Below are 20753 nucleotides of genomic sequence, written 5' to 3'. Positions count from 1 at the left end.
TAAAAATAATGGAAACCGACATTTAGGAACTTTATTAGACTTAATCTTGCTCATGTGAATCAATCATGGCGCAGAACCACAAAGTAGCATTTCCCAACGGGTAGCATCAAACATAACACCGTGATGGGAAAAGTGACTTGAGGCTCATCCAGCAGTCACCGGGGGGGTTGTAGTCTCTGCTGAAACTAATATATTATTGAGTAAAGTTGTTGCTTCAGTCAGTTGTTTTTGGCTTCTGCAGTTATTTTGATTGCTCTATCAAGCAATCAAAATAACTCCCGGGAAAAAAAAAATAAAAATGACGTCCGTTTCTACTGAAATGACTTCCGTTTCTACTGAAATGACTTACGTTTCTACTGAAATTTTCAGTAGTTTGTATGAAAGGATTTCACTAGTGAGAATAAGAGGATTTCACTAGTTTGTATGAAAGGATTTCACTAGTGAGAATAAGAGGATTTCACTAGTTTGTATGAAAGGATTTCACTAGTGAGAATAAGAGGATTTCACTAGTTTGTATGAAAGGATTTCACTAGTTTGTGTAAGAGCGTTTCAGTAGTATCTGTGAGCACATTTCAGTTGTATATGTGAGTGGATACATTTCCAGTTGTATGTATAAGAGCATTTCACCTGTGTGTATGAGAGATTTCACAAGTGAGTGTGAGAGGTTTTCAGTATAGTGTGTAAAAGGTTTTGGATTTCATATGTGTTTATGAACATTTCCAGTTGTATGTGTAAGAGCATTTCACCTGTGTGTATAAAAGGTTTTGGATTTCATATGTGTTTATGAACACTAATTCAGAATTATGTCCCTCACGGCACCTCATACTGTCTCCCCGATGGTATTTCATATATGGTTGTTGCTTTTGTTTTCTGGGTATATTTTGTTCTCAGGATGAACCAATATCTGACCGAGTGTCGTGTGTGGTTTGACGGGTGGTTTGATGTTGTATTTTTTCATTGCGTTCTGTGACTTCTCTTATGTATGGCAGCGTTACCACTCAAGACCTAAACAACAACCTAAAAAACCCTTGTCTGAGATAAAAGAACCAGCAAAGTTTAATGGTAAGCCAAAGTGAGCTTTATTGCTATCATCTCTCCTGTTCACTTCACGGACGGATTGCTGGAAAAGTCTGAACATGAGTACAGGTCAGTAAAGCTGGGTATCGATTCAGATTTCCAAAATCAATTCGATTTGATTCACGATTATATTTGATTTGATTAAATTTCCGATTCGGGTAAGGATATCGAGACAATGCCAATTTTACTTGAATATGGAAGAGATTCTCAGAGAACTAATGCTGTATGAATGAATGAATGAATGAATGAATGAATGAATGAATGAATGAATGAATGAATGAATGAATGAATGAATGAATTTTATTTTTGTGTCATGTCCGAAGACCCATCCCTTACAGGATTATAAGACACCAGAAACAGAAAATCATCAATATACAATATCACACGCACTTAATTGGGAGCTGCACAATGTACACCGGAAAAACTAAATAAATAAATCAAAATTAAAAAATAAATAAATAAAATAAAAATACTACAAAAACCAGAATGGATATTTTCACATATATGTTACTTTTCTTCGTTTATCCCATGCTTTCTCTAAATAGCCAGCAAGTGCAAATACTTTATAATCAAAAATCCATTTGAGTCTCTCAGCATCACTTACCCACATCAAATCCAAATTCTTACACCTATCCAATAATTTCTGACGCAACTCATGATACAGAGGACAATAAAATACAAAATGGAACTCATTTTCAATATCGTTAATATCACAGTAAGGACAAATCCGCTCTTCTTCTGGGACTGCTGTAAATTGTAGAAACTCTAACTTGGTACTTTATCAAAAATGGCTGGCTTCGTGTCTTTTTTTAATCCAAAATGAATCCAAACATCTGCTTTCAACTTTGTTGGTGGTGCCTTCAGTGCTCCCGCCATGATGTCGAACAACTCTCTTAAGCGCTCTTAGGCTGCATTAAACACGGTAGAAAAGACATTAAATGATCGATTTGGGGATTTTATGAATCGATATCTGATCATTCAAAGGAAAATCGATTGACGGATTAATCGATTTTTTTAAACCCAGCCCTACAGTTCAGCTTCTCAGTGGATGTAGCCGATAGGTGAAAGTTGCTTCCTAATTTATTCTGTTCAGTTCAAACTGAACAACCCCCGATGTTTAATATCACAATAAATGGGGTTTTATGCTGGCATCATTCTTATTACTGACTATGGTGAGGAGCCTGACATATCGTGGTTTGCTTCATTGTTTTATGTTCCGGTTCCCTTCATTGCAGGACTAAAAGAGAAATAATAGGGGGGGGGGGGGTTGTATTTGGACAGGCAGTGTGCCGGCTAAGATAAACTTGTCTTTTTTTTACTCGCGGAGCATCACACTGTTAAAGCTGCTCTAATTCTTAAGTGGTCATGCTGCAATCATCAATACAAACAATGAGCAGCTGCTCTCGGCCATTTGTGGCTGGTTGCAGATAAGTCAAAGGTGCAAGACTGTGTACATAAGAAAGCTTTACAAGACAAGTCAACAACAGCTCACAAGGATCTTTGTATTTCACAGACGCAGCGCTCGCGGCGCTGCTGCCTGGGGCTCGAACAGCAGGATGAGGCCAGAGGTCAAACTTTCTTGTATGACTTGTTAAGGAACCACTTGATTTGATTCCCTTTGTGAATTCCAATCTCATGTGGGCCAGTTAGCTGCGTGGCAGATTTGCTTGTGATTGCTTCATTGTAGCTTTGTAGACGTTCTTTGATGGGTACGGACGAAGCCTGAGCGAGAGTGGAGCAAACATGAGTGCAAATGCACGAAATGCAAGAAAATACATGAATTACATTACCATACAAATGACACATTTTTAGTTTTTAGTTTTTTAAGTGAATTGAATAATACTTCATGGATCCATTGGAGAGTTGTGTTTCGTGTCTTGGCAACAACTGTAATGATGGTACCCCATGCAGCGTTGGCAGGTAAGCTGTCCCAGTAGACGACTTGGATGGACGCTTGTCTCCAACAGTTGAACATCTGGGATGTGGAGGTGCTGCTTTTCGGTCACTCGCCCAGGATTACACCACCTGCTGTGAAAAATCACTGCATGCACTCGTACCCCACTTCCATCCGTGTGTCTGAAGCCTTCGCTCCACCTGAGTCCTCTGAAATCCATGTAGACAGATACTGGAGACCAGTCCATGCTCCCGCAGCCACTCCAACTGTCTCCACGCAGCGCTGCGAGCTCATCCATCCACCACCTAGAGACATCACACCCCTTATTATGTTTTTAAAAAAAGTGTATTTTTATTTTATTTTTTTCTTGCTGCTCTACATCTTTCAGAGTCACCTTGCAGAGGTGACTTTGCACATGTTCAGATATCCAAATAAAAGCTGATCTCTACATGCATCCTTAGGTATAATGTAGAACTGCTGTAGTATTAACTCATACTGTCAAATGTTGTTTTTCTTGTTGGCTTTTTTGTGAAAGGAAAAAATGTACAACTGGAAAACTATTGATGAGGCTATTTTTTCCCCCACAGACATCACTAGTTATAATTTATGGGAGGAGTAAGGTTTTCATATATTATCAAGGTTTTATAATGTCAGTCTGGAAAATAAAAGACATTTCATTACAACTAAACTCCTGGAATCCAATAAACATCAAAGATTTATGATGGACATTTCTTAAAGATTTTCACTCCTTATTGTTGTACATTACTTTTGACACCCGTCCTGGGTTGCTCATCTGGACTTGAGTTTTCTTGACAGATTGGGGTGTTATGATGAATGGACTACTGAAAAGGGAAATATATCCCATATTACAGTCACCAACGCTAGCTGTTGCTGGATCAATGTCAGTAGGCGTGGAGTCTGACAGCCAGTGGATTGTTAAAAGGCTACATTTTGCTCCTCTACTCTGAGAGATTGTCAAGCAAGAGTCTTGGAAAGTTTTAGTTTTATTGTTTCTGCAGTTGTGCTTCTAGCTACTATCAGACTGTCCTCGGCCTTCAGTGCAGACAAAGTGCAGATGTTAGGTTTTAGCGGCTGTCAGAGTTGAGAAAAAAATGACTAGGTGCTACGGCTAAGCGAGGCAGGTAAAACAGTGGAGTAGGAAACTTTGTAAAGCGTGATGTGCATGAAGCCGCCAATTTACTCATTGAGACATGGCAGATAGAAATTAACCTACCGGTTGATTGATGGAGAGCAGAGCATTTTTTTAAAAGGTTTATTAACTTTTACTGTGTTTTCTATTTTTATCTAGCTTACTTGAACCCACCAGTGCTCATTATAAAGGACTGAGGGCCCGATTTACTAAAGGTTTGCGTGTGTTAAAACGTGTGCAAACTTGACAGCACCCGCAAACCAAAGTGCCAGCTGATCTACTAACAGCGTGCAAAGAGGACTGCGTCTCTCAAATGCGCAAAATTGCACACACAATCCATTTAGTACTTTTGCCCTGATGAATAATCAATATGGGGCGTACCCGGCAGAAATACTAAATACTGGGAGGGGAAGATGCAAATTACTCCATTTACCACGCGCAATGAGATTTACCAAGCCTGAAAGTAGTTGCGCGTATTGGGATTGCGTCTGTATTTAATACGTTCGAAAGGAAGGTGCTAATCTGCTGCTGCTGTTATTGTGGCAAGGAGGCGACATCCAAAATCAAAGAATATGCAGAGAGAGAGTCTTTATTCTGCTGCATGCTATTTTAAAAATGGTTGCACAAGTTTTATTAAAGGCCACTTTTTCTTTAGTTCTTCGCCTTATATATTTGCCACCTTCTCTTATTGTGCCCCCCTCCACTCGCCCACAAGCAGGCCAAGCCTTTGTGCCAAAACTTTGTATTTTATTGATTACTTATCTTATTGAACGTGAAATCATCCTTCGTAAATTACATTTAATTAAAACCCGTGCTTATTAATCACAAAACACAGGTTAAACATCATGACCAAATCCGCTCCGACCCGCTGTGTCAGGATCAGCGCAGAGACTGCAGCTTCGCCTGAATTATGCTTCTGTGTTAAATCGACGGCGTAGCCGACGGCGTAGGGTCGCGGTGCGGTGTGCGTCGCCGCGTAGCCTACGCCCTCGTTTCTGCGTTGGTGTGACGCGGAACCATAAATCAGCCTTTAGTGTGCGCTCTGTGCGCTGTTCTGAACACTTCTCTTCTCTTCTTGCCATATGATGGTCCCGTCTGTCACACATTTACTGTCAGTGTTTGCTATATAATATATAATATTTGCAATATACTGTGGACATCTGAATAAAAACTTAACTCATAAATAGATGAATCAAAGCGCTCTCCAGCTCTGCGTCTGATTGTCTTTTTCTCCTCAGATCATGCCGAGCACCGCGGGCTCACGTAAACCCGACCAATTAAATATTAAAATCAAATTCAGTCCTGTGACCCGTTTTTCTATTTCGTATTTTTGATCTGTGCCAAAAATTGAAATATGAAAAACCAGACGTTTTTCCGTTTTTTGTGTTACCAACTGCATTTATTCTATCGCAGGTTTTCTCCGATATTGCGTTTCTTTTGGTAATGTTTAAATTTCTTTGCTGTAGTTCATGAATGTGTTTATTTGCCTCTTCCACTAATATCTCTAACTCCAACTCGTCAAATTTCATTTTGCGCTTGTGACTTGTGACTGTGCTTTCCATCCAGACTCTCCATGGCGCAGATCTGCGCTCGCAAACCTTAAGACGCGCAACACCTCATTGAAATACTGCTGTTTGCACCTGTTATCAATTGCGCACGCAATCTTAGTTGATCACCCGCAAACCACACGCAAACAGCACGCGCAAACTTTTTCAGTGCACACGCAATTTAGTACTGTTTATTTAGGATCTTAGTAAATCGGGCCCTGAATGTGTTATTTATATGCACTTAAAGTTGGTAATCATAACAAGCCTTACTGTTTGTTGATGCATGTTGAGATGCATCTCACTATCTTCCTTCAAAATGACTCCATTAGCATGCGTTGCTGCATTTACATGTATGAGTAAGATCAGTCAAAACCTCTTATTTATACTGAAGTAAACAAAAAACATACTTAATGAAATGTGTCTTTTCAGTCGTGTTTGAGACCCACCACTGAACATTTCCCCTTCGTTCTCCTCTGCCTCTGACTTGTGGAGCAGCGTCGACGGCACATTTTTAGCCCTCGCTTGATTAGTCAGGCGTGTGCCGCTGCTCCGTGTTGTGGACCTTGGCGCCTAAAATCGTACATAATATACTGTAAGAAGCGTTCCCAATTTAACAAAATGTTTGCAAGCCAGGTTTTCACACGACTCATGCATTTTAATTTGTGTTTGCCACCCTGAGACGGGTCTAAAATGTGTAACAGAACATTTGTCACACATCTCCTAGTAGTGTCACAATCTGTGGTTCGAAATTCTGAGATGACAACCTATTCCTAGGTAGTTTGTGTGTGCGTGTGTGTATGGGGCCATCCTCATGGCAGAGAGATGAACCAAGACTCATGAATAATAAAAAGTGTTACCCTTAAACATCTTTTTTTTTAAACATCTAAACCCAAAAATATGCAGTATTCTAAATACAATCATCATTCAATATTATGAACCACTGACTCAAACTATTGCTAGAGAGAAAAAAGTGAGGAATTGCAATTAAGAGCTACAAAGAAATGTGAAAAGACTGTAGAAAACTAAATGTGTGACGGGTCCCAAATTGAGCTCTTCCATTTCTTAAAATACTCGTGATCATATAAGACACAAATCACAGTGATAACCACGTCAGTCATCATGTAGTTAAAGTTGAGACATTGAGACGAACAAAAACTGTTTTTGTTGGAAAAATATGGGAAATGTGTACAGTTTTAATGTACAGTAACAGGATAGGTTACCATCACGTCACAGATTTCACCCCAGCAGCAAAAACCTCCAGGGATGCAATTTAGTTTATATTTATCAGAAGTGTTCTTACTGTAGGTCCTTGTAAACATCATGATCTAACACAGTGTCCTAACTGCATGCGACGCGAGCGAGCGTCAGCGACAAAAACAATTCCATTGCTGTATTTTCTATTGGACTGTCCAAACTGAACACTAATAATAGGATAATATTTCTTTCTGCCACTTTATTGAGATTTTTGTAGTGAAATGAGGAGGAATCATAGAGATAACTTCTCATTTCAGCCGTTCTTCATCCATGACCGTTTCCTACAGCGCTTTCAATGCGAGCGGCAGGAAGAAAATAGAAGAACATTTAAATATCAAAATATCAAGCTTGTTTTCTGTTTAGAAAGTACAAACGTAGGAAGATTACAAGTACTCACCCATCTTTTACTTGTGTCTTTACTCTTTTAGGAGTTATTTTAGGAGTTTCTTTCAGGAGCGCACGGGCGGGTAGTTCGGTGAATAAAGGCTGAATTATGGTTCTGCTGATTTATGGTTCCGCGTAAAATCGACGGCGTAGCCTACGCCGTAAGGTCTGCGTTGGTGTAACGCAGAACCATAAAAAGCGAGTTTCAGCTGTCAATCAAAATAACGTGGGGGCCCATAACGGATTCAGTGTGGACAGAGAGCGTCCGATGCCACGCAGTGCGACGCGATAGTCGGACGCTCGCGTGCAGTTAGGACAGGCTGTAACAGGAAAAATGATCATGATGCTATTATTAAAATGCTTTTATATCTCATTTATGTCTTTTGTTTTTGTTTGTTTTTTTTAAATACACTTTTTTCACATATATTGCTAAATAAGCTGTTCCTGGAAGGATTCCTACAAATTTGTGAAACTAGGTCTTTGTGTGCTCGTCAGTCATTGGCCCTCCCATCACCTGGTTCTGGTCATTTTAATCAATGTGAAACCTAAAGCCCCCCCCTTTCTGTTTAATGTTTAATGTGTGGTGCAGAATCATCCTGGATGTAAGGTGAAACATCCTCGAGAATCAAGACAAGGATGTACAGTTGGCTTGATTCAAGCCTTTTGGCATAACCACGTTTACACCAGCATCCTCTGATTATTACAGTCCACTGCAGGTGTTGAAATGTTGGGAAAAACACAAATATGTTGTATGTTCAAGAGTTCTATATCAGTATTTCCTTTTATTTTTTATTCAGGAGGGGCTTTAATGATTCCTATTTTTGGCCCAAGATTAATTTGGGCAACATGATGAGTCAGATGCTAAGGGAAGGTTTTGGAAATGTTTGAATCTGTATATACATTTAAAGTCAAATTATGAACATAGTTAATTTTATTTTGTTTGAATCAGGGTGTCCTTTCACCATAAAGTCCATAGATCCTATACGGCTTGATAAACACAACAAACGGCTTTTGCCGAGAAGTTCCTGGTTGGAAAATGTGAGATTAAACATTAATGGGCTCCTGTGGTGGAAATGTGTCATATGTTAATAAGTACTTAATTGTTGGCTGTGCTGTATGTGCACAGACCAGGAAGGGTGCATTAAACCAACAGTCCGCAACACTCTGCTGTCCGTGTCTGGTTCACTTTTGATAATGTCTATCTAATGCTCTGATCATGTGATCGTTCTCCAGGTCTTTCTGCTGCTGTCCAGAAGTTCTCCCAGTCCCTGCAGGAGTTCCAGTTTGAGTGCATAGGTGATGCAGAGACGGACGATGAGGTGAACATTGGTAAGTCAGTTTCAGCACGGCATGAGGATGCATCTCTTCCTCTGCTTACTCCCATGAGTCAGAGCTGCTTCTGAAATTTCTGTTAATGATTAGTGCCTGAGTGGCTGAAAAATCATCTCAGTGAAAGATTTTTAGTTTCTTTTAGCCCTTTCGAAACTTTTCCAAACTAACTACTGGTAGATTTTGCCACTCTTCTGTTATCATGCGTGCAAGGTCATGCAGTAAAGAGTTCTTTATGCAGTGGCAGATGTCATCTCGCTTCAAAGGATTTCAATGGGATTCAAGATGGGACTCTTTTCTGACATGTTAGAAACAGTCAATCTTTTCCTCTTCAAACATTCTTTTGTGCACTTGGATGGACAGACAGGTCTCTTTTCTGCGGAGAGATCCCAGATCTCCACCTCAAACCTGGGTTTCTGACGCTGCCTAACACGTTTCCTCTAAAACATTTTAGCAGTCTTAGGTTTCATCATGTCTTTGATACGTTCAACTTCTCCCACACCAGATGAATGACAGACTCACCATAGTTTACTAAAGCTGTGTGCTCTCTTAACAAAGGTTGTGGCCTTAGGTGACGTGCCTATAAATGCTTTTACAAACATTAGCAGTACCTTTTTGTGCCATTCCTTTAGTACTCGTAGACTCTTCTCAATAAATTCAATCAGAGCACCAGATATCGGAAGTGTCTTGTGCTATAAGTGACTTGAAACATCTTGATGATATTAAATTAATGGAGGAAGACAATTTGCATGACATGTAGGCTTTTTCTTGTTGTCTCCATCTGGATACAGTCAACTCTGGAAATACTCCCAGTTGTGCTCGCAGTTGAGTGGTGCCACTTTCGACTTGTATTTGGATCCTGCAATGTCCTTTTCATTCAACCGTTGGCAAACAACTTGATACACTAGTGGTGGCGGAGGCCCCGTACAGAGGCCCTCGTCTGCCATCAGGAGTAAACTTCTGGATCTGTGTCCTGCCAAAGGACCTTGTAAATTGCGGAGGAGCCAGGGATCAAACTGCCAAGTTTGCCATCACTTGTCGATTATGTCCACTTTAGGACATTCACACGGACAGTTTGGGCATTCAGAGAATGTGCTTGATCCAAGTACAGCTTTGGAGGACTGAATTAAAACAGATCCTTGTGTACACACAAAATGTGTTCTGATAGCTCACAAAAAATAAAGTCTGGAAAATTACAAGTAATTGTCAGTTACACTGTTTTCTGAACAATCTCTGACCTTCGACAGGGTCTCAAGAAAACACATGCCTTCCACTTATGAAATAACTTGAGCATATAGCATTATCAAAGAAAATGATAATGAAAGATGGTTCACTAGAATCATACAAATTCTGATCCAAGTAGGCTTATAGATCTTATAGTCGTCTACTAGTCCTTTCTTGTATAATTAATGCAATTGATTTGCTTATGATGCCTACTCCTGTATCTTTTCAAATCTGTAGGAGATCAAAGGGACTAATTGTGATCAGTGTGAGAGATTAATGGAGGCGGGAACCTTTGAGCCTCTGAGAGGGATATGAAAGCAGCCGTGCAGAGGGCCGCGTTGGCTCTAATGGGCAGGACTGCCGGTCTGGCCTCTTCTCTATCTTCTTGTTTTGCACTACACTCATTATCCTCATCTTACATCTTTTGCTCGGTGCTGAGCCGCAGACTGCTGAATTGCTGTCTATAGGTGAAGGATATACTGGATATTGACCTCCTATTCACAAGTCTTCAATGTTCATCAAAATGCTCACTAAATATGCCCTTTGTTTTCCCTGCTGTGGCTGTATGGTGACCACGAGGATAATTACTAAGTACGTCTAATGGAAAAATCCACACTCAAATCCAAACTGCATTAGAATAAAGCACAGCGACTGTAATTTGAGGCAATGCTTACTTCCACAAGTCTACAATTAAGGGTGTTCATCATACATTGCAAATGTAGGGTTTTAGCAGCTTACCTGTATTTTAACAGGTAATTATGTGTTATATAAAAACCCAGCTCAATAGCGACAGGTAAAATCATGGGTCAATGGTTTATATTGGGAATTTTGAATCTAAAATCATTATTAATCTAAAAATAAAAGATCACGTCAATTCTTGCAATCAAGGGAGCATTCGCAACACAGCCATGCCAACACATACAGTTATGGAAAATGAAAATACACCCTCTTTCATTCCTAAGGCTTTTCGTATCAGAAAATAAAAATAAGGAAAGAACTAGTTTTTAGTAGGTCTTAAATTGGATAAATACAGTCTTATGTAGCATTCCCACTAAAATGACCTCTGAACCTGCAGTAAAATTACACCCAAAAATATCTATTTAGTTCAGCCAATTCTCACTGGATAAGCAAAGTCTGTATCATACCATACCTTAATTTACTGACATTTATCCTAGAAGAGACATTGAGGCCTTATGTTTTCTTAAAAAATTCCCTTTATTTAACATTTACTCTGAATACTGAATTTAAAGCATCTGACCAGACACTGTAAGATTACAGTGACTACACATCACATTTTAACAAATGAAAAAAATCAGAAAATGTCGTATTGGCCTATGTGTTTAAGTTGCCATAGTAACAGCAAACTTAATGGTAAATGTAATCAGAACTTTCGCTGAAGCCCGAAAGGTATTTTGCTGTCAGAGAAGCTTTGAGCTTGATGAAAGATAAAAAGTTTTATTCTGCATGATAAACCCACACATGTCATCATGTCACTTTTGTTCATCTTCTGCTGAACTGGCCTCCTTATTTCATATGTGTATTCATCTGTGTGAAGCTTAATGTTGATTAATTTTTGTATCTTTAGGTACGGTGCGGACCTCAAGATCACCTTTCGGGAAAGTGACAGGGACTTTAGTTTTTTTTTAACAGGCACAGTTAGCCAGTGAAGCTCAAGGAACAGAGGTGTGATGTGTGTCTATTTGGTTTGAATAAAGACCAGACGCTGCACCACATCCTGGACCTTTTGTAGCAGTTTGATCGCAAAATCCGGAGGGCTGGATAGGAGGGCATTGCCATAATCGAGGCAGTATACAACAATGGCCTGTACCAGTAGTTGATGCACATATTAAGTCAGGTACACTCTTATTTTTGAATGTTGTTGCATGTGTAACTTACCTGTGGCCCTTTTCCACTAGTACCTACTCAGCGCGCTTCTACCCGCCACGCCCCCGTCTTGCGCTTTTCCACTACGGGCCGAGACGGGTAGAGGCTGGCCAAGTAGATACTTTTTCTGTACCTATTCTGCCGAGGTTCTAAGCGTGCTGAGTCGGCCCTGGATCTGACGTCATCACCCTCCACGCCACCAATTGGTCGGGGGGCGGGGCCGTCAGACGTTTGAATCAGGAAGCGGGAGTCAGCACGAGAACAGCCCGCGGCTTCCTCATTTTATCCGACAGGCAATGGCAGCGCAAAAGTCTGTTTGGTGATCCAACTCTGAGGTGCAGATGTTCATAAACCTGGTGGCTGAGGAGAGAATTAAAAAGGGATCTAGACGGGCGATAAGGAACGACCAGATCTACCAAGCTCTCTGTCACTTCCCATCCGCTCGCGGCAGCAGCTGAAGGCTGATTTATGGTTCCGTGTTACACCAACGCAGAACCTACGGCGTAGGGTACTAGTGGAAAAGGGCCACTGGTGTGTGTATCACCAACTTGCAGGTATATCTAAGGTCTAGGTTCTAAGAGGAGATAGGCATACAATGGAGCAGTAAAGTAAATTAAATCACTATAATCCTTCCCTTAATAACTCACACCAACAACCGGATAACTTCAGTATTACTGTATTATATTTTTGTTTCACTGTTATGTCTTTTCCTCACTTTCTGTTAAACAGATTGGGCATGAACAGAATTACATCCACAACTGGACAATTTTTACTTCAACTGGAAAAGTTATTTATTTTAACAGGTCATCAAACATAACACCCAGGTTCTTTGTAACCTTCATGGAAGGGACAGTAGTAGAACCAATATTTATATCAAGGCTGAACGAATGATTCAGATTCAGATTCAGACGAATTTATTAATCCCTTTGGGAGGTTCCCTCAGGGAAATTGACATCTCCATCTCACACACACACAGCACTGTCATATACAAATCAAACATCCCAGAAACCAAAGACCCATATCAAGATGAAAAGATAAAAAAATTAAAAATAAAGATAAAAACAAAAATAGAAATAAAAAAATAACAATAAAAGTGCACTGCCATAAATAAAATTATATGGATAAAAAAGAAAAAGTGTTATGCACAAAGTTATCGCACTGTCCTGGTTATTGCACAGTCCGGTTTGTTGTTGGTCAGACTGACTGACTGACACCCCACAGTCCCTCTGTTCTTCAGTTCTTCTTTGCCCTCGTCCCCTCCAGTGAAGAGTTCAACAGTTTGATGGCACAGGGGACGAAGGAGATGATGCGCAGAGATAACCACAACTTCAGTCTTTGATGGGTTAAATTGAAGGTGGTGATCCTTGATCCATTTAGACCAGTCAGAGAGGCAACCTTAGATTTGTGCAGAGATTGTGGACTTGTCCGGTAAGAATAACAGGTAAAGTTGTGTATCATCTGCATAACAGAGGAATAAGAAGCCGTGTTATTAATAATCTGGCCCAGAGAGGTGGTGTATATGGCAAAGACAAGAGGCCCAAGTACAGAGCCTTGGGGCACCCCCATGGGGAGGTGATGTAACAAAGATATTTTTCCCTAGCCTCACAGTTAAACGGAACATCCGGTAAGAATCATATCTAATCAAATCAAACTTTATTTAAACAGCACTTTTCATTCAATAAAATTATGGACAAAGTGCTAAAAAATAAATGGATCTCACCCAGAGCCGTCTGGGAGATTTGCGAGGCCCTGTGCGAAATGGCTGGGGGGGGCCCTCGCGTGCTCGCTACGCTCACGCGCGCAAAATTTTTGGGTTTTTCGGGTCAGATCGGGTGTCTATATGCGCAATTTTAACTCTCCAATTAGCAAAATACTGGATACCTTCCCCTGCCTCATCATCATCTCAGCTTGCCTCAACGTGGGGCCCCACGGCTGCTTGAGACCCGGTGGGATCGGTGATTTTTGTAACAAATGTATCAAACGAGCCTTTCAGAGAGGCATTAAACTCTTCCATTTTCTTTAGTTTTTTTCTTTTTTCATCCCCTAATGGAAATTTCCTGAATCTGTCTCGTTCTCTCGACATTGTGTGACAGTTTGTTACACACTCCACCCGTCTCGATCAGAGCAGCTTGTGTCTGCGTTTGGTCTGACGCAGTTGTATTGAACAACAGACACGCGCATCATTGCACATATATTTATTGATATGCACAGACTAGTACACATTTAGGCCTGTAATGGAACGTGACTGTTGATATTTATAAGGGAAAAAACGGAAAAGAAATTTGGCCCATAGCGCGAGGCCCCACGGTTCACACACCCCTTGCGGCAGCCCTGATCTCCCCCCCCCCCCCCGTCCGACCCTGATCCCTTCAATGATAAATCATGATCAAAGATTAAAATAAATAATAACATAGAAAATAAATCACCATAGATGACCTCCATAATTTTACAAATTACAAAAGGTCCCCAGATCATTTTAATTCCATATGAATTGGGCATAAGATGAATAACAACACTGTGAAATGTCACACCTTGGATTTTTATTTAACAGAAACCTAGTTTCTAACATATTAATTCTGAATTTTAGCTATATACTTGACTTATCAGCAGGTGTGAGCAGCTCTTTAAAAGCATGAGTTAATGCAGTTTGCTTGGCATGTGTGTCAACACAACGCCAAGGAGGATTATGTAGTGAGAAAGATTATTCACAAGTGGAAAGCATTCAAAACATTTGACAGTCTTCCCAGGAGTCCCAGCAAGTTCACCCCAAGTTCACATCATTCAGCGCTCAGAGGGAATTGTAAAAGGAAGAAAACAAAAACAACAACTACATCTCGTACTTTACAGGCTTTAGTTAGCATGTTAAATGTTATAGGTCAAGCCAGTAAAATTAGGAAAAAAGACTCAACAAGTATGACTCTTCTCTCTGAGGAAATGGCAACATGGTTTACATCACAAACTTGTATCACAACAAACCACAAGACTTCTTAAGATGTACGGTAAGTAGTTATATTGCAAAGCCCATTGGGTTTACCGAAAAGCAAATGCCTGATACTAACGTTCAGTGACAGAGATTTTTACACAGGGTTTTGTTATGCAGCTGGACCTGGGTACCTTGCAATCAATGATCTAACTATAACTCCTTTGTATATTAAAGAAGTGTAATCTGAGTCCGTCTGACGCCTAAAGTACCTGATGTCTATAGCTTGGGCAAAAGTCCAGGGCTTAACATGACGGAAGTGTCCTGGCAGGACCTTAAGAGAGCTGCGCATAAACATCTGCCTTCTCAGTCTTAATGAAGTGAAGCATCGGTGTGAAAAAGAGTGGGTCCAAATTCCTCCTCAAGAATGTGAAGGACTGACATTGGCATACAGAAAATGATTTCCTCATGTTATTACTGCTAAAGGCAATTCTAAAATATTTTCCTTGCACTCTCAGCTTTACTGCTGTGTCCGCTCACTGTCTCTTAGAGAAAAGGCCATGATAACTATTAGAGGGGAAAAATGAAACATGCTGTTGAAATCAATCTCTTCATCAATGAAAGCAAGCTTTCTGACTGACATAGCTAGACCCTTGAGTGAATGCCATCCATGATCTTGATGCGGTATTGGCACAGTTCACTTTGATGCTCCCAGCCTCCCACATAACACTGGGATCTTGTGTGTGCTGCCAGACGGGTTCACCTGACCTTTTATTGATTTCTCTCTGTGACTTCCTGCAGTGACATTCAACATTCCATGTCGGTTATCTAGGAATCAATCAGGCCAAAAGATTGATGTGGCTATAGAAATTTAAATTTTTCAAAAAGTTGGAGGCCCTTCACTCAGAAGGTCAATCCTTTTGTCTCCAGGAGCTGTTCAGGAGCGTTTTTAGAGGAAAAAAAACACAAAAAACAAATCAGATAAGCACAAATCTAGATAAGACTTAAATTTCAAGCACAAAGTGATACTTGAACACCTGAAAAAAGAAAAATCGAAAAATATACAACTCACAATTGTGTGCAACAAAGATGAAGCTTGCAGGGATGTTATTTTTGTATATTCTTATCGCCCTCTATCATCTATCCTTGATGTACTAAATTTCATTTCATCCTGTGATTCATCTGGTCTATTGCCTTTCCCCCCATTTACTAGTGAATTATATGCAAGCCCTAACCCCACTTTGACTCCCATTTTCTTTCTAATCTTGTCCCATCAGCCGCTCCTGCTGTGCCCTTTACCCCCTGAGAGGTTTCCACTGTTGATAAAGGAGCTGGAAGCGTTAATAGAAGGCCGGCCAGCCTGCAGGAATCACTGGCACAAAATCGTTGCTGCCTGGTTGTTTTTTTTTAAAGCTTTGGTGTTGTAAATGGACCAAAGTGTCTAAGATGATGCATGGCTCCACATGGCAGGCTGTCAGGGCTGATAATGATGTTACTGAGTTGGCAAGCAGAGCAGCCCGACCACCAATAAATGGCTGGACATGGGGCGACGCAGGGGCTGACCAGCAGAGGCCAAATTGTAACTGCCCTTCTATTTAATGAAGCTGTGAAGCTATCAAGGTCCCATCTTTTGGCAGATAAGATAGGATGTCTCGTCGGTTGTTTTCATCTGGCCATGCAGAATGTAATATAGGCTGCTGAAGTACAGCCCAGATGGTGTGAACAAGGCTTCACCCACATCAGTCTCCTCTACATTGTGACAGTAAATTGTAAAGCCTAGCAGGGAGAGAAATTAAGGGGAAGCAATCAGTGGAATCCATTGGGTTGAAGTATTGTTTCTTACAGCTAGTCTTGGGTTTAAATTGGACAGCTGCATGCCTTTATTACATTCGAAAATGTGCTGCACTGAAGGGTCCAAAGCTGCAAAGCAAATAAACATTTTAGCACCAGACTATTGTGCTCGTGGGGTTTATAGAACATCTGATCTTTAACAATTATGGCATGTTTTCTTCTTTTTCTTTCTCTCAGCGTTTTCCGTTATGGTTTTGCCGCAACACTGTGGTTAACTGTGTCAACTCGGTCAGCGCTGAACATATTGTGGATGCTGTGCATCCTACACTTTTGGGGCACTTATTGACCAAACGCTCAATATTTCTCAAATTATCTTTTTATTTTGTGTTCCAGCCCAGTCGTTTAAAGAGTTCTCCCAGTTGTTGAACACGGTTGAAGAGGAAAGAAGACGTTTGGTAAGTGCCTTTTTTTTTTTTTTTTTGAAGAAAGAAAGCAGAACAATTGGACGACAACAGAAAGTGTTTTTATTGTGTCCTTTGATTGACAGCGCTGCTAATAATTTGATGCACAACATGTACACAAAAATCTCAATCACAAAAGCACACATTGCCTATTACTTACTTTACTTTTCTCCAATAGTTTCAAATAAAGTTGTAATTACAGTGACTTTAAAATTGTTTGGAGTTCATAAAGTCAAAGAATTATGGCTGTAAAAAGGTTTTTTTGGGGGGGATGAATTTTAACAGGAAATTAGGAAAATGACCAAAAATACAATGGAGCTCTGTTTGCAGAAAGGGATGCTATTAACTTTTGACTGAATACCATTTCGGAAAAGAAAAGAAAAGAGAGAAAAAAAGTGCTTTTGACTTTCTGGATGGCAGAAGGTCACCAAGACTAATTGCACAACATTAAAATAAGCATAGACCCTCACATCCTTCACTTTACAGGACATTTTTCTCCTCTTCAGAGTAATTTCTTCCTGTGCGTTTCAGATGACTGACAGCAAATGGAGCATGGCATGATAAACAGTCCCCAGTGATGTGAAAATATTATTTAAAATAAAATTAAAATAGCACTGCAAGAGGGAAACTTCAACAAAGCCACTGACGATCTCACGTTTTTGGCGATGATTTTAAAGCGGTGGATGTTGTCTTCCGTGTCGCACGGAAAGTGGCAGTCGGAGCTCCAGCCGGCTGGTCTAAAGGTCGGAAAACAAGCCTCCAACGAGGCTGAATGTCTGAAGACAAACTAGGCGTGACGTAAAGGGCAAGGGCAACGGAGGTGCGGGAAACAGTATGTCCCAGTGAGTGTGAGTGTTTTTTAAAATCGCCCTGGAAACCGTTCCCCTACAAACGACCGCAGCCCATACAGCAATATGCAGAGGGAAGATGAGTTTAGAGCACCTGCTGTCCTGGAATTTCAAAAGACTGAAGACCACCACGTATATGTTTTTGCTGCAACAATCGTCCTTTTTGCATTTGCTAAATATTTCCAGTGAAGGAGCAAATACTCCTTTGTAACTAATATACACAAGTTTTATATTACAGTGTTTTCAACCAGAACTCTTGTTTAAATTTCACTGATGCAACTCCCCCAGTTACAGTTTGTTTTCCTGCTTTCTGCAAGAAAAGCAAAAATGATAGCCCAGCAATTGATATTTAAATTGTAAGAGGAAATGGATTTCGGAGTGGTACCGAGAGGTATCTGACGGCAGAAATGAGCTTCGTCCAAGGTGCATCAGATATGCCAAGAGTTCAATTTAGATCTGCTCCTGATGTGAAATCTTAGCTTTCATTAACTTCCTGAGGCATTTTATGAAAACCCCTGGGACATTTTTATCCAAACAGGATTCTTTTGCCACCACTTGCAGCACTAAAGAAAACGAGTGTCAGATACAGAAAATACACAGATTCAACCAATTCTAAAAAGTGGATAAAACTCTATGAAGTTTAGGGGTGATTATGAGGTTGAGGTTGCATCGCAGCCCTACAACAGTATTAGCTGCTTAAACAGAGCAGGATCACGCGGTTGACACCTCGGTGTGAGCATTTATCTCCTGACATTCAAAGTGCACCAAAGTTTTATGATGGAAAGACTTGCCCTTTTAAGATGAGGTCACCCCTGTGAAGACAGTGTTGCTCTATTGAATATTGGGTCATGCTAATCTTTTACAAGCAGAAAGATAGCAATGATGAATTTAGCTCTCTCACGGATGGGTTTTTTTTTTTCCTTCTTTTTTTCTAAATTCTGTGATGCTTATACATTATTGCTGATGCAGCATATTCTATTCTGCAGCCTTATATCAGGGTAATTGAGCAAATGATGCAGGCGCTCAGACATGTACAGTTATGTACGTGGTCAGCATTTAATGAACAAATAAAATACTGCAAAATGTGCGAGCGACATTTATGGATATGAAGACTTTTGGTAGCGTAAAAGTGGAATTCCCATGGCCTGTACAACGAAGCAGGAATAATTGCTCAGTAGTTGAAAGGTTAAATCCTAGTTTTTCTAGTTTCATAAAGGTGATTTGCTTCCACCTAGTAACCTCCGCTGCAGACCAAAACTGCTTGCAGCAGGCTTTGTTTGAAATTAGGGATAAACAGGCGTAAAAGCACTGCCTATTAAGCTGTGAATTATCAAGGGAGGGAGAGTTTTCAGTTTCCTCGGACGGAAAGGAAAGGGGAAGAAAAAAAACTACAAGAAAACAAACAAGCTGGGGTGGGGGCAGTGGGGGTGTTGTGAGAGGATCTCGTTCGTAATGCTTCAGCTTCCCCCCCGATGAGAATCTGAAATCTTCAAATCTCAGCGGAGGGAACTGCTTATCTGCAACAAAGATGGATTAAAGCGCTAAAGCTTTTTACTTGTTGACCTCATAAGATTTGCAAGTGACGTTTAAAAGATTTACTAAAATCACAGTACAATTCAAGAAAGTTTCACAAGTTTCACCCTGGGAAAAGAAACTTATTGTTTTCAGTCACGTTTCTGTTTCTCTCTCCCTCTCTCTTTCTGTTCTGTGGCAGATATCAGGTTAAAAGTGCCAGAAACACCAACATTTGATTGATTACAATTTATTTAGCAAAAACAAAAGCTTGTTTTTGAGACATTCAAGGCCTGTTTAAGATAGGTATTAGATGCCACAATAGGTCCCCTTTAAAGGAGCTTGAGGCAGGATTGAGGCAGGATTTATGAAAAAAATTCGTATACGTTTTAAGTTTTCTAGTAATAATGTCAGATGAAGCGTTCCAAACCAAAAAGAATGAGCCCTCTAGTGTATCTCTCCGTTGCCTTGAACAGGCTGTGTGCTGCAAAATGTGCTGCAATTCGGGGGCCGAATTTCCCGCCGCCGGCACGGGAGAACGGGGAGAACGCGCATGCAGCGTCATTTGACGTCACATCCGCAGGACAGCGCGGGAAATTCCGGTCACAATTGCAGCACATTTTGCAGCACACAGCCTGTTCAAGGCAACGGAGAGATACACTAGAGGGCTCATTCTTTTTGGTTTGGAACGCTTCATCTGACATTATTACTAGAAAACTTAAAACGTATATGACATTTTTTCATAAATCCTGCCTCAATCCTGCCTCATGCTCCTTTAAATAGCCTTTAAAATTGTGATTTATAATCTGATTGTCATTAGTCTGTTTATTCATGCTTTGACATTGTCTGCATTTTTCTTTTTTTCCATCCTGGCTTCATAACAATGTTGTTGTTGTTGCCCCGGATTGCAGTTTTATTTGTTTAGGATTACAGTCCTGATCCGAGTGTGTTGTGGCTCATCGGGGCGGGTGGCCCCCGATGAGTGGTAACAGCAGGACTGCAGTCAAAGCCAGAGTTGGAAGTTGAGTGGCAGGATTGATAACCAGGGCTGCAGTGCCAATGAATCTGATCTTGCATCTGGCCGGTGATGGAGCCAGAGGACGAGAGAGAGTTTAGTTGTTGGGGTTTTTTGTCCAAGACAGCAGCCCAATGCCAAAAACAGGAAAATAAAGCTTTACAGGCACTTCATTACTTCCAACAGAAATGCTTTTTGTGTAATAGATCAGTGTGATTCTTTTACGAAGCGGTGATATTATATTACCCTTAGATTAGGTTTTGTACCTGTTGTGAAACTTCTTCGGCTGAAGAAATAAAGAAGTAGCAAACTATTTGTTTAAATGTTGGTTGCTATTGTTTGGGGCCTCAAACAATATTCTGACATGCTGTTGTGACTCATCTGATGGCTGTCACGGATAATCAGGGCAGATTTAGGCGCACCGAGCTTTTGTAGTGTTTCTTTTCTTTTTTTTTCCGAGTGC

The 20753-nt window shown here is 40.5% G+C and overlaps 1 protein-coding gene across 4 annotated transcripts in view; it reads left to right on the top strand.

Annotated features, from left to right (window-relative positions):
- LOC133441962 (rho GTPase-activating protein 42) overlaps nt 1–20753 on the top strand; it is a 103552-nt gene that overhangs the window by 35253 nt on the left and 47546 nt on the right. For all 4 annotated transcript variants that reach the window (XM_061719795.1, XM_061719794.1, XM_061719793.1 and 1 more), the window contains exons 2-3: nt 8540–8635; nt 16848–16909. In XM_061719795.1, coding sequence (XP_061575779.1) covers nt 8540–8635; nt 16848–16909 — 158 coding nt within the window. The remainder of the gene's footprint in view (nt 1–8539; nt 8636–16847; nt 16910–20753) is intronic.

The sequence above is a fragment of the Cololabis saira genome, chromosome 4 (assembly GCF_033807715.1).
Source record: "Cololabis saira isolate AMF1-May2022 chromosome 4, fColSai1.1, whole genome shotgun sequence".
NCBI lineage: Eukaryota > Metazoa > Chordata > Actinopteri > Beloniformes > Belonidae > Cololabis > Cololabis saira.
The sequence above is the reverse complement of the archived record's forward strand: the minus strand, read 5'-3'. Positions and strand labels throughout refer to the sequence as shown.